At 38.1% G+C, this 21841-nt stretch overlaps 1 protein-coding gene across 1 annotated transcript; it reads left to right on the top strand.

The window, feature by feature from the left end:
- The first annotated feature begins 1525 nt into the window (after positions 1–1525).
- LOC140665854 (uncharacterized) lies at positions 1526–21511 on the top strand. Its single transcript, XM_072892435.1, is given in 18 exon segments — positions 1526–1759; positions 2173–2313; positions 2643–2774; positions 3468–8656; positions 9116–9229; positions 9231–9273; positions 9275–11895; positions 12344–12820; positions 13708–13833; positions 13955–14133; positions 14607–14779; positions 15675–15865; positions 16395–16651; positions 16952–17218; positions 17527–17716; positions 17771–17891; positions 18012–18170; positions 21427–21511. Coding segments are annotated over 18 exon segments (10677 nt in total). The 3' UTR covers positions 21490–21511.
- The last annotated feature ends 330 nt before the right edge of the window (positions 21512–21841 follow it).

Here is a 21841-nt window from a genome sequence, read left to right as displayed (position 1 = left end):
AAGCGAGCGAAATGCAGTAAATTGAGTGGGAGGATTAATTATAGCGTTATATCGTAATTATAATGATTAATGGTAATTATTATAACACACTGATAACGATAAAGATAACTAAAAAAAGTGGATAATAATGTTTAATTGACGATCAATAATCAAGAGCGCACGTATTTCATGATGCATTCATAGTTTAATCATTTGATTTTCGTTGTGAAAGAATGATGTGTAAGATGATATGAGAGTCTTATAAAAAGAAGGGTATGATCAACAGGGGAGTAAGAGCGAGCGTTACACAAAAGGAAAAAAAAAGAGTGAAACGTCTCATTATATAAAGTTACCACCATGGAGAACCTTTCATTATATAAAATTATTATGTAATAATAATTGTCCATACATCTAAAATGTCAGAATAAACTAATAATGAAAAAAAAATTATTTGCTTATTTTTTATTTATTCCTCGTTTATCGTAATTACGAGAATTGTCAATCGTAAGTCATTACAATTAAGCTATTGTAATCTATTAGTAATTGTGATATATTATCAACTCTTATTGTTAGTACTTTATTTGCGATTAAGTAATATTTTTGACGAGCTAAGAATCTTTATCCACATGACAATGATAAAGATTTAACGATAAAGATTTCAAATTAGTAAAGTTTTATTCACACATGTATTTGATTGCGTTGATTATAATAAAATTAACTATAGATGTTGATGTTAAAATATCTTTGGTATTCACAAGTGTTAATTAAATAAAATAGCTTTAGTAAAAAGATTTTTTTGACGTTATTCTGTACACACATACGACTGTATAATAAGACTTAATTATTAAATTATATTTCTCTTTCTCTCTCATATTATTCTACATTTATTTTCCTCTTGCTATAAATATAAATTAAATATTAAATAATAATTTTCAAGATCTAACAGACAAACGAGAATCTAGATGCATCGCATTGACAGGCGAGCAGCTTCATGATCGATATCGAGTTTTACTTCATGCGATTTTAATCAAATTATAACCCTGCACAAGTTTTGAATTTTGTCGATTAATTCAAATACATATTAAAGTACGCCGAAAGAGAGAGAGAGAGAGAGAGAGAGAATACGTAAGTTCCGTGACACATAACTTTCGAGATTATTTAATCTTATATTAGTCGAGAGTTTGGCCAATTATGACATGCGCATAGCGTCAAGATTCGCGATGGGGTGTTTGCAGGGCTCGATATTATTCTATATTTGAGATGAGCCCAACAAGTGATAACAATGTCGCACCAAATGAACTAACATGCCACCAGCTTATTCGCGCCCTTTCAAGATCTTTTGGATAACGTTACAGGTACTTTCTGATATTGATTTATATTTTTTTTTTTTTAATTCTCGTAATCTTTAGTCTTACTGTCATCATGGTTGAATTCATATATTATTATATTATTCCTAGAACAGATTCACACACAAAAGTAAATAAAATTCTTCCAGTAATGATTGATTTTTCTCCTTGACCTCGTCATAATTAATTAAAATACTTAGATGGTGTTCGCGTTAATTGGCCCTCATCCCGAAAGTGCCACCGCGCATTTTCATCCTTATGTATCAGAGTTCCAATACGTTCCCCAATATCATCCATCGAGAAATCCTGACTGCACATTACAATGGCAAAGAGGCGAATTTTACGAAAAGCGATTCGATCATGGCAATCGTCCACGTTCCTCAATCGAAGAACCATTGATTGATCATCCGTGGATTGAAATCAGGGCTGTTTTGGTTCGTTGTTCGAAAACGCGGAAGGAAATGTATGCAAACGTAATCTGCTATAAAATTATTGGAATTACGAAATTGACACAAAATCTATGGCGTGTAATAAATTATAGTAAATATTTTTTCGGTTATCAATATTTCTCCCCATAGTAAAGAAATGCATACGCAACAGAATTGCAGAAGAAAAGTGATTATCAGCATGAAGATTAACAATTTTGGAAAGGTATATCGATATAAATTTATTTAAAATTACACAATTATCAGTGTGATTTTTAATTGAATTTTCTATTTTGATAAATCATAATCGTAATTTTTAATTAGTATTATAATTAAGCATATTACTGTAAATAAATATTAATTTAATTTTAATCCAAAGTTCAAATATTGAAATATATTCTTGAGAAAATATATTTTATTAGACGAATACGCGGGAAGAATTTGTATTGGTAGATCACGTATTGGACCCGATAAAAATGCGTAAAATCAGATTGCATAATCCATATGTCATAAAAATCCGCCAAGAAGCTTTACTGCATTTATATGGACTAAAATTTCAAAGCGTAAGTGTGTGTGCGTGTAATAATTAATTTATATTATTTAAGTCTTTATATAATGATGATTGATAGTAAATTTAAAGAATGAAATTAAAATTCTTATCAAATATAGCCGTCAAAAATATCCGTCAAAGTTTTTTTAGATAAATTATCAAATAAGTTTGTTAGTATTTTATTGACTGAGCTGGACAAAATAGTTTCCATTAACGCAATCTGAATTATCTGCGTCTGATACAGATCATGTTTATTAATTGTTGATAAATTCTCCTTGTTTTAATCATTCGCTTATAATAGAGATAAGAATGTTTCTTAAATATTCGATTACTTTGAATAAGATTGTCAACGCGGAAGCAAGAGAGGAAGTAATTAACAATCATCGAGTTAACTTTACTGGATGTAACGACGGTTTAGATAACCCAACATGCGGTCAAATGTTACTTAACGGCAAACCAATACCATTTAGTCAAGTAAGAATTAATTAAAATATCTAAAAAGGAAAACAATCATCTCAAATTATCACAACAATCACACGTGCACTTTTCTTAAATAAAATAATAACAATAATAGTTTCTGTTGTTAATATTATGTAAAATGTATAATTTATAAAGTTGTTATCTAATAACATTAAAAAAAGAAAAACTGATAAAAGAAATTAATTTGTATATATCTACACAATTTTAAAAATATAATTAGAAAGATGCATTTCTATATAATGAAGAAACTAAGCAACTAATAAACTATGAATAAAATTATAGGACTATGAGATTAATTATGTACATCAATTTTAAAAATATTCATTTTTTTATATTGCAATTGTCAAGTAAAATTAAAGACATACGTTAATATTTAACTATGATGATAATAACTAGATTATCATGTTCTTTTTGTATTATACATTTCTGGCTGTTATTTGTATTTTATTTTTTTATTTAATAAAACTATTATTGTTATTATTAATTATTTGTATTATTATTAATTATAATTATACTTAAAATCAAGCCTGTGTTTCTATCCAAAAGATAAAAATAATCTCGAGATGCCATCGCGTTTACACGTCAGTTTGCCCAAATTGCGGCAAGCCATTTAATTAAACTTTAGACAAGTTATGCCTGTCCCTGCAATTAAGAGTGGCGCACAACAAGGCGACGGTTCGCTTTCAGGGTTTCTGCTGTTCTTGCGAGGACGCGCAACACGCCAAAAGTTTCCGCTCGGTCGCCGCCGAATCAAGCTTTTACCAGCGGAACAACAATACAAACAGACCTCGCAACAGGTCCAAATCGAGCGCGAATTTATTTGACAATGTCAAGGCACAACGCCAAGTCAAAAGGAGCAGAAACGAGGAAGAACGTAACCAGCGAGTTGAACTCGAAACTGGCGGGATGCGAAGACGAGTAACGAGCCATGATATTTTCGCCGTTGATGGTCCACTTGGCGAAGGAAAGCAGTTTCTTCCGAAATATCGAGACGAAAAACAATTTAGAAACAATTCGACTCGAGAGTCTATCCGATCGTCCGAAGGATTCCATTGGATAAAGAACGAGAATAGTGCGGAAACGCTGTCGCCTGTACTGAAGAACGTGCTCTCCGATCCGTCACCAAGCAAGGAAAAAATCGAGGCCTACATCAATGCCGTGTATGAGCAAGCCATGAAAGAGAGATTTATGAAGGAAAAAAATGATAAGGATCAGAGGCCATCGGCTGAAAATTTCAATTTTAATTTGAATTTCAACGATTCGAACAATAGATTTCAAGAATCGAGCCGATGGACCAACGATAGCCGATCTCTGATTCGTGGATCAGTTGTGAGTGATCCCCGATATCCAATCGTGAAACTAACAAAGTTGGAAAGTGAACAGGGTTTTAGGAAAACGAACGGCGAGAAGGATAATCGAAAGTTTCTTGAAGGGGAGTGTGATAGGACGACGAATTTTTCGGAAAGTGGAAATCTCGAGGAAAGGACGAGGGATCGATCTCACGGTGCAGCTCGACTGGAAAATACCTTCGACTACAGACCGATGTTCCTGGCAGTACAACCGTCGCGAATTCCGCAAGAGAGTCAATTTTCGAGACAAACACAGAGGAATGTGTTTTCTAACGCGTCGCCTGATAACGGCAGTCTCGTTATTGAATTTTTCACTTTGTCCGGGATTCCTCTTAGAAATGATACTAATAAGAGTATTAATCGTGATATCGTGTCATCCACGATAAAATCGAGCAGTCTCGAGGGCGATGTGTTCGCGTTATTATCGGAAATCGTGATTTCTCGAACGCATCGGTCGACGGAGAGCGGAGAGCCACGATATGGATTTAGGATACCGGAGAACATCTCGGATAATGTTAGCTTGTTGAGAAATACATTGGCCGAGAGGCGGAATTTGAGCACGGCCGTGTTTCGAAACGGTAATACGAGCAGCGAGGAGATAGGAGTGGAAAATGCTAATGTATCGACGGGAATCTCTAGCGTTCCTGCTTTTACAAGATTACGAAATCTTTCTTCTTCTTCTTCTTCTTCTTCTTCTTCGTCTACCACTGGAATTTCGCGGCTCGAAGAATTCCCCGCGCTCCTCGATCGTCCCGGGGATAAATCATCGACGGATATCCTCGAATCGAGAACGCGCAGTTCGTTACCAGCGAACGAGCTGCAGGGATTCTCCGACGAGTTTAGCAATTTATACGAGGGTCGGACATCGCGTAGAATTTATAGCTCGCTCGACCAAAAGACGCCGAAGGACGCAAACTTGAAAAACAGTTACAAATTTTGGAAGCCCTCCCGTCGCAAGTTGCGCAAGAGGAAGGGCACCACCAATAAGTTTCGCGGGGACAAAGGCATCGGTGAGAATCCGAGACCAGGCTTCCTCGGAAAGTCCTTATCCACTCGCGAATTGATTTGGCAAGAGCGCGGGTCACCGGATCTTAAATGCAATATATTGCCGAACGAATCTTCGAAACGCGAGAGATGCTTCCAAAGACGTCGTCGAAGACATCTTCGAGTCGAAAAGAAAGATTTTAATTCCACGAAAAGCGAGAATCTTCTGAAAGATGACGACTCCCGTCGCAAGCTGCAAGTCATCGTAGATCACTATGCTCGACCCAAGGTAGTTTACTCTAAACGCAAGCTGTCGGAGAATGGAGGAAATGAAAGTCCGAAGAAACAAGTGATTTTGGAATCAGGTCATTCCTACAAGAAAGTCCGATCCGAGGAGGGCGATAATCCGTTTTTTTTCAATAAGGAAAGCAGCAAAGAGAGCAACGTCGATAAGCGGATCGAGGACAAGTTCGCACGAATAAGCAACGTTCTGAAGGAAGACTCTGCCGAGGTCAGAATTATTCAAGAAACTCCAGAGACTCTCAAAGGAACTGCGAGGAGCAAAGTCACAGGAGCCGATATCTCTGAAATTCAGGATAAATTGACAGACGATTCGTATTCGCATAAAAGTGACAAACCGGATGAGCCGATCGCGACACGTGAAGCAACATCTGAATATCCCGCTGAATTAACCGACACCCGTCAACGATCGATTATGAATAAAAATTTTCTCGCAATCACAAAATCTACGACGACAAACAACGAACTTACTACAATCTCGTCGCCGATTATGCTAAAAGATGATTCTGTCGACTGTAAAGAATTCGCTTTTCTTCAATCGGCAGGAAAACTGTCCGATACTGTCATCGGTCCTTTTCTTTCATTACCGATTATGAGAAAGTTTAATCATAATAATGTTTCGAAGGAAACTAACTTCGACGAATCAACAAGTCGGATTTATACAAACACGACGAAGCAGATGCAAGTGTTTGTGTCGAAACTATCGTCCGAGACTCCACGTGGCAGAAATGTCAATAGTTATTTGCCAGTCGCCAACGGGTCGCTTAGTACGTTACCTAGCAGTTGTACGAATTCCAAGGAAACGACAATATATCCCGAAGCGCTCGACAATCGAACCAAGAATAAGTGGGATGAGGCAGTGAACGCGAGATTCCTCGAGCTTAATAATGACTCTTTGCGGATGATTGCCGGCAATTTTACGGGGCCTCGAGGTCCGCCGATCGGCGCAGACCTCTCATTACGCGGTAGCGGTGCGATTACTGAATCGACGGAAGCTTCACGGAGCGAGGAAGGAAAGGAAGGCTCTCGTTATATCCGAGATCCGCTTCGGGAAAATTCGGTGGATATCCCGGAGAGCGAAGATTTTATGGCGAGGTCACAGAGGTCCCGCGAGAGGGAAGAGATCGCCGAGCTGGTGGGTCGGATCGTGAGACAATACGCGGTATACACGCCCATAATGCCGGGGATGCCAACCTTCGACGAGATCACGGAAGCGGAAACCTTGCCGTCCGAAGACGAGACGACAACAGTCACTCCAATCACAACGACCTTGGCGACCACCAGAATCACGGACGCGACCTTCCGACCTTCGATACGTCCTCTGAGAACGACGGTGTTTTCGCGAGAGATGCAGGAGGAAATCGCTTTGGACGAGACCACTTTCGTCGACGAGACGGAAGCAACGACGATGAGTGAGGAAACGACGATCTCTAAATGGAAATTCCAAATTGAGAGATCTAACATCAGTTTCACGTCGGAAGGAAAAGTACAGAGAGTATTGAGCGAAATTGGAAAAACCAAGGGACGACAGAAAACTGTCGACCGCGTTGCGAATATAAAGATGACGGAAGCCGAAAGGGAAGCCAAGGATCATCCTTGGTATCGTACGACGGAAATGCAACAGATAATCCCAGCGAATAGACCCACCCAGAAGGTCAAAGATAGAAGGAAGATAAAACAACGCTACAAGTCACAGTCGGATTATTTTTCGAATCCTTCATCGACGACTATTTCTTCCAGGGTCACAGACGACGTTACTGTCGCGCAGACGAGAGGCAAGGGATGGGACTTTATCCGCGATCGTGACTCTTCAATCTTTTACGACTACGAAGAAGAAGACGACGAGGATCACGCGCTGAACGGAAAAGCGACTTTGAGTAAAGGCGGAAAATCTCCTGATATGACAATGGTAGCGAGTGAATTACGTACTAGAATCGAAAAAGGATTAGCCGGCAAATTCAACTATTCTGCCAACCGGAAATCTTCTCGACAGAGTTGCGAAAGCCGAGATCAGACACAAAAACACAATGCTGCTCCTCGAGATATCGCGACGAGTGATGTGGGACTTGAAACCGACAATCGCGACCAGCGATATCCCGATTCAAACGCGCGGGGGGAGGAACGAAACACGCGAGACATCCTAAAGAACGTCGCTTTTCCGAAGCTGCGTAACGCGAGAGATGACGCGGTTGGCAGATTTGACGAGGACGTTACTTGGCAAAGTCGCCAAGTCGCTATCTCGACGTCGCTCGAAATTCCGTTTCCCGCAAAAATTCCAACGTCGCGGAAGGATCTTTCCGGTTCCGTGCGCAAAACGTCGAAGATAGATCGGCGAACGGAGAAACGCGGGTTCGACGGGCGAGCGACGGCCAAGCTCGACGAGATCGTGGCGCGAAAAATCGCGCTGAATCCGTTTGAGAACGTAAGAACGGCGAGGGTGAACGCCGATGATTTGTCGAATCGCGGCGCGGAAGCGCGTGGGCAATTCGCGGCAGACGGAATATTAAAGGGCCGCGCAAAAAGTTCCGGGGAGCAGGACAAAAATCGTCAAACGGATACTGTCATTCGCGGTGCGAAATTGATGATAGCGGACGATAAGGGTGAGACGCGCGACGTCGTCGCGACTAAAAGTACCGATAAAAAGATCCCGTTGCCTTTCTACGGCGCAAAACAGTGGAAACGTCGCAAAGATGCGAGGAAGATTAATGGAATTCACGCGAAAAATCCTCGAGTGCATCGCGCTTTCGTCGAGGGGGAATATTTTCAACATGCTCGAGGTAAAGTATATGACACCCTTCGCAAGACGATCGGTAAGATCAAGAAGGAAAAGTCGTCGTCGGTATCGGACGAGAGAAACATCAGACCAGCGGGAAGCGAGGATCGATCGTTGACAGATCGTTGGCATCGATCGGGCAGACGACTATTGTCGAGTGGAAAATCCAGCTATATCGGGGACGTCGAAGATGAGTATTACGAGAACGACGGAAGCAAGACGGACGAGGAGAATGACTCGGTGAGCGATAATGAAGCCATTGCCAGGAGGGATGATTTATCGGATCTCGAGGATCAGCCAATTCTGCGCGAGGATCGGGATTCGCGGAAATTGCTGTACGAGACGGATCGATTGGTAGATGAGAATGCCGATGCTGCACGAACTGTAATGCCGGAGGAAACAATAGTTGTGGCCCGCGATACTACGGTGGTCTCTGACGTGCAGAGAATTAGCGAAGGAGCGTTCTCAAGGTTCTTTTTGATATTATACATGTATATCGATATAATATACATGTACAAATATATATCACAGATATATTAATTATAATATATATTTTTAATTTTTTATATAGTAATTTAGTTTTTATATTTATAATATTGTATATATAATACTTTATTTTTATATAAATATATTAATTTCTTTTTATAATTTTTTATATAACATTATAAAGCTATATATAAAAAAGTATATTTTATCAAAAAATGTTTATATATTATTATTACTTTGTATTATATAAAATTAATATGAAGATTATTTGACGAGAATAAAAAAAGCAACGTATTCATAGAAAAATGTACAAATACTAATTATTTTCGGTAATTATTTTCAATAATATAACTTTTACAATAAAAAATAACTTTAATATAACTTCAACTATCCATTTATATACATTGTCAGTCAACCGCTACTAATGGCAATAGCATTTACAGGAACAACGAGAAGGAAGTTATGAATAAGAATACTGACTTGGACGAAAGACACGATATCGAAGATGAATTGGTTGATTCAGCAAGTTTCAATAATGATAAGGTATTAGAGGTTTCTTAAAAAAAAATAATCTATTATCAAAAGCATTGCTAATAATAGTATTTTTTATATAGAAGGAAAGTTTCGATAAATGTGAAAACACTTTAAGAAACTTTCGAACGTACGAAAAGATTGACGAAGAGCCACTTTCATTCCGCGAGAAGATCAGCAGGAGCGACATGCGAGACGAATCTCTTTACGATACTCAACCAACATCCATGATATTTGACGCGAAAGAAATTACGACTAATCGAAGCTTATCAATTGGAAAAACGCACAAAAGCGTTGAATTTTCACAAAAGCCGATAACGTCAAGAAACGAAGGAAGCATAAAAATTTCGCTAACTGGTAGAATTCAAGTGAATGGCGGCTTTAATCAAACACCAATGCTCATAAGTTTTGATGCTATTCCCGATGGATCTTCAGCAACGCAGTCTTCGGTTTCTACAGAATTGTCAAACTCAATCGTAGTAATTGAAACAACAACTATTAATTTCCCTGATTCAAGCACAGCATCTACGTTTGATCTGTCGTCAATAGTTGAACATGCGAATGACAAAACGAATGATTCCTTAAACGTGATAGCGGACGAGAATTGTGAAGCCGGGAAGACAAATATCAACCGAGTCACGATAAAGTCTCGCGAGAAGTTTTTCGATCTGGCGCGAGGAAGTGAAAAAGAGGAACGGAAGACAGCGAAAACAGATTCTCGAATCAAGAAGAGATTTGACAAGTATAGCGCGAACTCAGGAACAGCCAAGCAGATATTTCTACAGGATTACTCAAAGTCGTCGATCGCACCGAGTGACGAAATGAGTAGGATGACATCCGGGCAAATCGACGAGGCCGTCGACAAATTGAATCCTCGTGCATCCGCGGTGCGTTTCCCCAACATTCTCGGATCTGTCCTTGTCGATAAAGACAATGTAAAAGATCAGAATCGCACCTTGATCAAAGAATCGCAATGTCGCGTCGACGTTTCTTCGGGCCAGGCAAACCGACCCGAGCTCGATCGATCGAATACGACTGATCTTCATATCGTACCATTATTGCGCGTCAGAATCGAGAAGCCGAGGTACCGAATCACGCCTTGTCCCGGTGAAGATTCGCGGAACGTCACTTCCGGCGGTTGCTACAGAATTCCCGCGACCGTTCGGAAACTCGAACTTCCCGAGACGGTTGTGCGCCAACTGCAAACTTCGAGCAATTATCGCGACAGCGATTCCGCTGAAACTTTTGCACCTGATATCCAGGAAGCGACGACAAACGATCGGAATGCGGAAACCTTGAGATTCTCGTCATCAACGCGATTGGAGGATGATGTTCTTCGAGTCACCACCGGATACGCGATTAACGAGACGTCTTCTACGGAAGCACAGTGCGACAGATGCAACGATAAATCGATTAACGCAATTCGCATGAGAAACATGATGGCCATAGTGAGATTTATGATGAAACTATTGAGAATCATCGAGGACGAGGAGCCTTGTCTTACAATGCCAGTTGGAGAGACGGTGATTCGCGTGAAGGATGTTATCGTCAACGCGTCGAATCGTACAGGGAATGACGTCGGAGAGCAGAAAAGTGTTACTGATAGGACGACAATGATATCAGAAAGACAGAAGCCAAATTTTACGATCACTGAACGGCAATCGACAATCACGGAAACGATACGTGAGGAATCGTCGCCTTTGAACGACGGTACTTTTGAGTTCGAAGCGTCCACCTTACCGAGTACTTCCGATGAAGCATTCAAGAACCAAGTATCTTCCGCACTCTTTCAGTCCACTTTACCGAGGAGCACGACTTTCTCCGCGACGCCAAAGTCCTTTCTATCTCGAAAAAATATCAGCGTCCCACATCTAATAGATGTAGAACAAAACTCGAGCATCGAGTTTAACGATTCAAAGAAGGATTCGGAAGCGAAGAAATCTCGATTGGACGACAGCCAAAACAATCGTTTGTGGCCGCAGAATCCAAGTTTCACCGATCGATTTCACTTTGGTAAACAAGAAATTGCTTCCACGACAAATTTCAACGGGGATAAAATCGCACCGAAATCTCTCCGGGAGGAATGTTCGGCAAGGAATAAAAATGTTGGAGTTCGCTGGTCGTCGAAATCGATCGGTGTCACGAACGATACCGTCAGACCGACGCGTGTCTCGCGAGATGCTTCATTAGAAGTGATCCGTGCCGTAAGGAAAGACAGTCTCGCGAGGAAGAAATCGAAGAGGGCTGGGATATCTGATCGGAGCGACACGAGGACGAAATTACTTAATAGTTCCAGTAGAGAAGGTTCTCCGGCAGATTGGATCGGGGAACATTCGGCGACGGCCACGCGGCGACTGCCGATCGATAAGAGACTCGGGGAATCGCGCGAAATACCGGGCGGAATTACAGCGTCGGAAAAAGTCGTATTTCGGCGCGTCCGCGGTGAGATTAACCGTCCTCGTGACCCAAATTTCGGCGGCGGTGCAAGTGATTCGGTTAAGATCCAGAGACACGTCGCTGCAAATGACCCTCTGGCCAAACTTTCGAGCGATGATGCTTTACCTCCTGTCAACCAAGGTTTAAGCTCGCTAAAAAGAGCAGACTCCTCGAAAAAAGCAAATGCGATTCGATATTCATCGATTTCATCCATGAACGACAATGTTGACGAGGAACAGGCGAAAGAACCCATGAGGTCTGTCACGAAAATAATAAAATTAATTCTGAGAAAATTATATACATATAACGTGAAATTATACTTAACCCTTACTCCGTATTGTTATTTTTGGCACCTTCTAACTGTACAGGTGGGTCAGCGTATTTTCGATAAGTTTATTAATATGTAAAAGTGTTTTAAAAAATCTGAAAATAATAAATTTGAAAAATAATTTACTTAAATATATTATTTTATGATTATTTGTTTTCGAGAAAAATTGACGTTGTTAGAAAAATCACAGACAAAGATGATGCATCAGTACGGAATAAGGGTTAATTAAACTGTTATATTTTTCAAAGATTTATTTTTTACCATTCTAAAAAAGGCGTTCAATCATAGGAGAAAATTTCTACGTCTTCCGAAAATGTTCCATGTAATTGGTCCTATTATTTTTACATGACAGAGTTTGTAATTTCTCACATTGTAGCTCTCCATATAATAAACGGGATGTCGGTTTCCGGAAAGGTAATCGCGCACTTAGAAAGCGACGGCAGAAGGTTCCGAGCGGGTCGAAGAAGAAGACAAAGTGGCAAAAGAGGAAGAGAAAGAAGAAAAAGGGCGGTCAGCGGATCAAAGATATCTCGGAAACGGGGAACCAACGGCGCTTCAAGAGACACTTATTAATGGCATCTCTCGAGCCGGAGTATGACGCCGATGACGTCGCGGTGAGACCGTCGGGACGCTATGTCATCGAGAAACGAAACGCTGAGAATTTTCGAAAGTTCGCGAGAGGAAACGTGAAACGGCGCGAGGATGAAAGCCGAACGCTCGATAGATCGGAAGTCGATCCCGGACGAGCGCAAATCCGGGGCGGCCAAGATTGCGCGGATCGCGGACACCCGCCGAATATCGATGCGGCCAAATATCTCGAGTCCGCGCATTGTTTGCGCTTCAGTGATTTATGGTAGGTCGCCTATGGGGATTTAAGGGGATCGAATCGTGATTCATGTCGAGTATCACGTTTATGTTTTCGTTTCTCGAGAAACAGACGGGGCCAAAAGCACAAAAATCGTTCTCCGATATTAATATCAAAATTGGTAAAAAGTTAATGAGTTTGTAATTAATACGTTACAATGAAAAGTATAAAGAGAAAATATAATAAAATTTTTCAAAAAGATTTGAGAGTTAAAATTGCAATAATAAATTGAATAAAAAAAAAAACAAGCGCTTTTTCACGCATAAATTGTGAATATAAAGTATTAACGTGAATAATGGTGTTATTTGTGTAAATCCACTCTGTCTGAAAATAATGTTGTTGTTTAGTGAATAATGGGAAACTTTTGTCTCACACTTGTTATGAAGAGAGCGTTGTTTTATCTGTCAATGTAAAGTTTATTAAAAGAATTGGGTGACAATCATGCACACAATAGTGGCATCGACCGATGGTTTATTAAAAGCGTTAAAATGACAGCTCTCGATCATTTATTTTCAGTTTGACAGCGCAATGCTATGCGCCATAACAATTATAGACTTTAGACGTAACAAAAGCAAAAATGAGTGCTTTGTTTCGCGCTTTCGACAGTCTCTGCAGTTGATGTGCGCTGTAAATTCATTAACAGATAATCAATATTTATAAGATATCGTCTCATAATAATGTCCGACATGTTTCAAAAGAGTCTGTGCATATCTATTAAAATTCTATCGCAATTTTTATTTAGCAATTACAAATGTGTCATTATTATTATTATATTTATTATATATATATATATATATATATATATATTAATTATCGATTTTAGAAAGGTTTGTAGAAAATAAATGCGCGTTTACACGGGGGAAACATTTTTTTAGGTATTCCGTATATCAGTTGGAAGATCCTATCGTCGAGCACACAGTCTATCTACAGGTTTACGAAAAACGCACTTTAGGGAATGGATCGATTTACTGGGAGGATCTCACCGGAGATTCCGTAGTCAGGTAAGAGAGAGAGAGAGAGAGAGAGGGAGAGTGTGTGTATGTCTCGCGATTGAATGTGCGCTCAAGTATATTCGAAGCGGTCCGATAAACTTCACGCTAGACAGGTCGTTTATGCCATCAGATTAGGCACGTTCAACAGGCACCATAGAGGCAATCAAGATACGATCGCTTTCGCCTACAAGAAAGTGAAAATGTCGGGACGGAGGGAAGAAGAGAAGGTTCCTAATTTGGATGTCGTTCATGATCGTCTTTTGGTACCGTCGTCGGTAACATCAAAAGCTTCCGGATATCTCGTCGAAGGTATTGAATCCTTTTTAATATCTTCCCTTCAAAATTAGCGAGACGCGAGTTTATAATCAACGACAGTACGAAATGAAGTAGATTAAGATAACTATTCTGATATAAAAAGAATAATATCAATAATTCCTATTCGTTTAATTAAAGAAAGAGTTCAAAGATTTCTTTGAAGTTCAGATTCAAGGTATATCAAAAAGTGTACAATAGTGTTTGAGAAAAAGAAATCTTTTCTGATTAAACTGTGTCTTATACTGTGTTAGTCGAAAAATAATTTAAACAACAAAATATTGATTATTGAAAGATACGAAAGATTTGAATGTATGTATAAGACTTGTACTAGATGTATAAGATTTTATGCTTTAATTATTGTGTCATTTAACAAAATTCAACATGACATAAGAACCTGGGAAGTTTGACATTCGATAAAACGATATTTTCGTTAACATTTCGTTACATGGGCGATTATTTCGATGTAGGCGAATCAAACGAATATCTCGTGGTACCAGCGAGCAGCATCAACGAGAACGGAAACGAGTGCGACAAAGCGGGCGTGGGATTCGCGGCGTTTGCGAAGCAACCTGACCGGTGCGGACATGTCAGTGGAACCTGTTTGAAAAATCAGCCTCTGGCCTACCGTAGGCACGACGTGGTACGTATGACAGGTGCAATAAATGAAACAACACTGGAAATAGCCTTCCTGTCCTCGGGCTATCCCCGGCCGGAGCCTGTCGCACCCTCCCTTCACCCCTCCTAAGTGTCGAGCGTGCAAGACGCTTAAGTGCGCCCGTTGCTCTGGCTGTGTAACATGATTTATCGCACACGAATTTAATACTTATACCCTGCCCGTTCCTCTCACGTGAAAACGTTACGAGCGGAGATTTGTTCGGGACGACGGGAAACGGACAGTCGCATACAAATCGGTCGTCCGGCGAGAGACAGCGCGGATTTTTATGTACGTCGGCTCGTTCTCTGTGTGATACGCGAGACGAGGAATTCGAACCGCATCTCGTTTTGGAACGAAATACCGAATTTGTCTCGCGGTCACAAATGTACGCGCTGATGGTTCCACGCTACGCGAGCCCGTCGTTGTTATGTCATTTTGAATTATTGCACTGCGGACTTTCAGCGTTTCTCTTTTAGATTCTATCAAATCATAAAATTTCCAACACACAAAGATATTTTATTCAATATTTTGACCATTTTATATTCTAATTTTATAAATTTATCATTACTCCTTTCTTCACAAATACGATGTTCAAGTATTAAAGATAAAAGAGATCAAAAGCTTTTTTTATCGGAGTAAGGCTACAGAAGCTCTAGAAGCAATCGATTAGATTTCGTCTGTCCAACTATTTGCCCCCGCGTGAACTATAATACGTCATCTCGAGGTTTATCGGCGAACGCAGACGACGGGTTACAGATGCGTGTTACAAACGTAGTCTCTCCTCCTTCGGCCGGAAACCACCTCGCATTCCCGCGAACATTTCCGTCCGTCGGCTGTCGAAGGTCGGACCGCTGTTCGATCTAGTGTCACGTGTCGACAGGAAGCTCGCGTCGCCGGTCGACCTGGTTGCTACTTCTTGAGCAATTTCGCATCCGTGCCAAGCGAGCCCATCAAGTACAGCGCGAGCGGAAGCGGAAGCCGCGAGTTTCTCGCTCTGGAGTATCATTCGCCGCACGTGTCTGCGATCGACATCGAAGTCGGGGCGGGTTACATTGCAGCGCTCGCAGGAGGGTGAGTCTCGAGAGAAGCGATACATATCGATCTTAAAGGACTGAGTGTGAGATATCAACTCTAGCTTCGCGAGCTAATTTTCTCAATTATCTCACTTGCCAATTATTTCGAATGGCTTAAAGTTACCTGTGCTGGATATATGTTCTTTAAAAAAATTTTGTTTCTTCTTTTATATAGAATAGAAAATATAATTTTAAGATAGCAATGGCACAATATGTTTAACATAAGGATTAGGTAATTATTTAACTTAACATAACTTTTAGAAAATTATGTAAATATTAAATATAAATTTTTAATATAGAAAGTAAAGTACTTACAATGATTCAAGACATTAATTCACTCTAACTAATATCATCAATAAATAACCGATGATGTTCTGACAGATCAAATTTTTCGATATTATAAAAACGATATTTTATAAGTTAAACTAAATTATTTAAAAATAATAAAATTTGAGAATAAATAAAGGATATGATTATTTGAACGTTCAATTCAATTATGTGCTTATGATTATTTTTTTAAATCTTAGATCCATATATGTGGGCCGCATCAGCCAAGTGAACGTGAACAGCATAGCACTCGATCATACCATAGTAACGATCGTTATCACCAACACGGGACTGATTCCGATGTCTTATCAGTCAAAGATCGTGGATTGTCCCGATAACCTTCCAGAGTCCTGGGTGAATGCTACATTTCCTAAAAAACTAGTTCAACCTCGACGAAACCAAGCAATGAGCTTGAATCTTTACGGCGAGCTCTCTATAAACGAGTTTTACTGCTCTGGTAAAAAAAATTCAATTACCCACGATAACTATTATAAAAACAATATGACCTAAAGAATTAAATCCTTATTTAAATAACATTTAATTAATTTCCTTCTTTCTATTTACATTCAACCGTTTCCTATATTTTTTCTTTTAAAGCGAATCGATTTTTTCCACAAATGTAAAGTAGAAGAAAAAGCTGATATAGCACCGCATAAATTATTGTAATATCGAGTATTGTACGAATGTTATTGTCATAGCGTTCGAAATATACGTGAAAAATCGTATATACGTGCAAGTTATATAATCGTGTTTTCAGTGCAATTGCTAAACCGTGTCGGGGAACCGGTGGCCACCAGAAAGATAAAGGTACGAAAAATGGATCGTTGCTTCTGCACATTACACTGTTTATGCGTTTGCGTGGGCGACGCGCGTGGCACCGGCTGTCAACCGATGCCGCCCGAACTTTGTCGCGCCGCTGGATTTCGCGGTCCCATCCCGCCGCATCATCGCCAAATTTTCTCAGACATAATTATGGATGTTACAGTCTTTATCACTTTGTTAATATTCCTCTTGCTTCTGATGGGTTAGTGTGTAATCATTTCAATAGGCTAAAATATTTTTCGTTCATCAATATATCTTTTCACAACTCATGATCTTTTTAATGCATTGTATTTTTAATTTTTCTTAACTATTTAGCTATACAATTTATTTAACCTGATTTTTATAGTATCTTATAATTTAGTTATTTTATTATTTAGCATTGTCTTGGGTTAGGTTGTAATTCATTTTTTATATTCTTAATAATTCTTATATTTAATTATGTTTTTATTATTTTTAATGATATTTTAATAATTTTTATATTATATTTTGAAGCATTCATTTCTTCTCTAGGTTTTTTGAAATGGTTTATGGGCCTGTATATACCGGCGATAGGTCGTTGGGGTTTAGACTCATTGTTGGAAACCACTATAATGCCAGAGTATTTCGAACGAGAATTAAAATGTAAGCGCGTGGTGAGGGATGAGCAGGGTGCACCGGTGCATCCAGATACGCACAAGAGAACCGTCAGAATATGCAGCAGGTGAGAACACAATAGGTGCATACACAGCCGCGATTTAACGAGCGTATTCTTTAGGAAAGCGGAATTTTTCCTAAATACGATGTTCTTCCTGATATTTCCGTTTGCGGTTTGCTGTCATCGTCTCAAGAGATTTTTTCAACACAACCAAAGACGTTCTTACTCAGACGAATCTAAAGTAAGAGTCATCCCCCTTCGTCCTGTTATGTGTATGTATATTAAATAAAATTAGAGTAGAATTTCGCGACACAATCTTATCTCCTTTATTGCGGCATGCGTTCCGCGTCCTTCTGTCTAGATCAGTTTGACGACCAACAAGAGCGAACATTCGAGAACGATCTGCGTGAATACTTATGGCGATAGTCGCGATTCGCAAATGGAAGCCGAGGACATCAAGTACGTGATGGAGGAATTAAAAAAGTCTGAAGAATCGTTACGTAATCATAGTAGAAATAAGGTAAGCATAAAATGAGTAATGAAAAAAATAGAGTATAATAACAGCGATAAAGACAAGTAAATAAAGAAGATAAATGAGACTTTTTACTTGAAATGACATTTCTTTTAGTCTCTCTATCTGATAAAGCCTCTTTGTACTAAACATTCCGAAATTATGAAAAACAAAATAATAATAATCTAAACGTTTGGAACATTTCATAATAAATATTTTGTTTAAAGATTAAAAATTAAAAAAGTAAGAATTATATATAATAATCAACTTTTCCATGTATATGATATATTTATATAATATTCTGCAAATTATTTTTTCCATTTTTGTTTCTAAAAATCGAAACTTTTTCTCTGCGTTAACCGAGTGAAAAATAATCACGCGTGTTGATTTTGATTATGAACGAGATTAAGAATTTTTTGAAGATCGTATATTTGGGAATCGAATTTATCATCATGAAAATAAAACACGAGCAAACGTATGTGTATGTACGCAGAGAGATTAGAGAGATTAGAGTGCAGAGAGAGATTAGAGTTCCGGATATGTGTAAAATATAGGAAGAAGGTAAACGCGAAAACGTTCGCGCGAGCGAGCGAGCACGCACGTGTGGCGCAGTACGTGACCCCAAAATAGCGAATGGGATACGACGACGATTGGCCTGATAAAAGCGATATTTCATTCGCGCATACACGTAATACGCCATTCGTCATGAATGCGCCATAAAGTAGATGTTATTTGTCGTATTTTGAGAAAACTGTATGTCATTTTGAAAATTTTGAGAAAACAAAACATCCAGATAAGCAAAACTAATGCTTATGTGTTTTTACTTTTTAGCATCTTTTTTTTATTCAAATACAAATAGGTATTTTTGTATATATTATTATTTTCTGTAGACATTAAATGTTATTTGTTGTAAATAAATAGAAAGGGAGAGAAAAACAGAGAGAGACAGGAATGATATCGTTGCGGTTTTATTTTTTTCAGAGAAACCGCTGTATAAAAAACTACCGATCGTGTCATTAACATCATTTGGGGGACTGAAATAAGTCTGACGTAAATTGTTATAGGAATTTTAAGAATCGTCTTGGAAGATCCGACATTCAAAATATTTTTATAGTTATTGCTAATAATGTCGTTATATAATATATGTATGAAATATTATAGTTTAATAAACGATTATTTTATAGTCCGTAAATAACGACATATTTAACTAGAATTAAATTCATTTATGGAAAAACGTTTATTATTTCAATTTTCCTCAATTATACTACATGTGACAAGTGTTACTTCATAATTATTGCATATGTTATAATTATGTTTATGGCGTATTGATAGTCTTTAATTTTGGAATGCCAAATAATGAAAATAATTTATAGCGAAAATACAATTCGGAACACAGCCACAAGTTAAAAGAGGAAGCGCACAGAAGGGAAGAAGGGGATCCAAGAGAGTAATGCGCAATGCGGTTGTACCGGAGACTCGGAGAATTTGTGACCGCTTCCGGCGGATATCTATGGCGCGGGGGTGGGTGTATTCCGGGTCTAACCCATTTTTTCGTTGAGTACTATTTATGTACACCATCTGGATGTAAATATTCATGCGGGGGATGCGCGCGCACTGCGCACGTAGCCATGGCGAATCGAAATAAATGTCCGTCTCGCGGGCGAAAGTTCAACGAAGAGAACGGGATTTCCGCTCTTCGATCGAATGGACACTCATCGGTGCTTTATTTGTGTCTTCGATATTTCTGTGTACGTACGATGAAATTATGTTATTGTAACTCGCGTGTAACTACTTGTGCAGAAAACGCGACTCACTCTGTTGATCTATATAACTCCTCAACAAATAATCTTGTAACGAAGAGTTGCAGAAACTAACAGAGAAATGATTCCAAAAAGTTTAATTTAGAGTTACTGCAAAAAGATAATTCAAAGTTGGTCTGAAAAAGCGAATTGGTCTATTTGCAGGGAAGCAACTTTATCGAAAACATGAAATAAAAATTTGCTAGTATTTGTATACGATATATTATTCTAATTATGATAAAAAGAAATTAATTAGTTTTTCATATAATTGCACCATGATGCATACGCGAGTATTGTTTAACATATTATTCCGTAACTGACAATGAATATTATGATTATAGATAATAACTGTTTTGAGTAGATTTTATGATATTAGAATAATTAGATTTCCTGATTCAAATTATCTAACTAAATATCAGTTGTATTTTATTGAAATTAATAGTAATATTATAATAAAATTATTAACGTAAACATATAAAACAAGTAATCTGGTTTTATAATTATATTTGTTGACTTATTTATAATAGATTGTATATATATTCATTCGTATAATATGTAACTTATACAATAATAATTTAAAAATTAAAATTTTCATATATCTCAGTTATTTTGTCAATTTAATTTCTGATGTCACAGAGAAAAATCATAAAGTGTGCAAAAATGAAAATAATAAGTTCTTTGGAAGTAGGAATAATTGTTTATATTGCAGTGTTCCATAACTTGCAATTAGAGTTAATTTATAATTTATAATTTACAGTATTCACTTATACGTTAAGGCCGGACGTTATCGGTTAAGAAACAACAGTTGGTTTGCTCATATTCTAACCGAGATTTCATATAAAATCGCGCGTATATTTCTTTATATAAGTAAGTGCATTCATAACACAAAGCGTATGCAAATGTGTGTACACACCTGTGCAAACCTCCTTATGTCTGTGTACGACGACCTGGAGAAAGGCTGCTTTCCGCCATTGTAATTCGGTAGCCTCCGGGTTCTTTGGATATATGTATATCGGCCATACTTCAATGACCACACGAGAACGGTAAATGGATGGATACGTATATGAACGGAACAATAGCCATGCTGGGTAACGTCTATGGTTCACCACGAGAAGAATGCACCGTCTTAGATTTTCGCGATCGGATAACTCGGGCTTTCGGGTTAGTTTCGCGGAGATTAGATGCAAAAGTCAAACAACGAATACGCGAGTGAATTAGCGAATTTTATATTGAAGTATATATATATATATTGTACTTGAATTAAATTATAATTTCGCGGAGAGAGGATGTCGGTTAAATGCAACAATTAATAACCGATTTAATTTAAATTTCTTTAAATCTTAGATATGTTCCATCGGCGATCTTTTTTAATTTTTATATTGAATGCTTCAAAATAATTTAACACTTGATTGATCTTAAAAAAATTGCAAAAAAATATTTTTCATAAAGAAAATCTTTTTTTTCAGTCAAAATCTATACTTGGTGTAAAACTTGTGCAGCTCTGTGAAAGATGTAGCCATTCCATTTAATTTGGGACAATTTAGTAAGCAGTTATATTTTTATTTTAAAAGCTTTCGTTAAAGTTTTTGAAGTTAAAATAAATATATTATACTAAGCAAATCTATCGAAATGACTACACATACATGTAAAGTCGTAAACAATAATAATAGATAAAATAAAATTAAAAATAATTTGATACCTTACTGACACAATGCGTAGCGACATAGTTGTAGCACAACAACGTGGTGGTCTGTAACATACAAATAAAGTTAAATTATAAAGCAGTGTTTAAACTAAATAATGTTGCAAAGAAATATAAATACATATAATAAATATTTCACTCGTGTTCTTTTTAAATAGTTATTTATAATAAAAAAGTTA

This window comes from Anoplolepis gracilipes, chromosome 5, assembly GCF_047496725.1.
Source record: "Anoplolepis gracilipes chromosome 5, ASM4749672v1, whole genome shotgun sequence".
Taxonomy (NCBI): domain Eukaryota; kingdom Metazoa; phylum Arthropoda; class Insecta; order Hymenoptera; family Formicidae; genus Anoplolepis; species Anoplolepis gracilipes.
The sequence above is the reverse complement of the archived record's forward strand: the minus strand, read 5'-3'. Positions and strand labels throughout refer to the sequence as shown.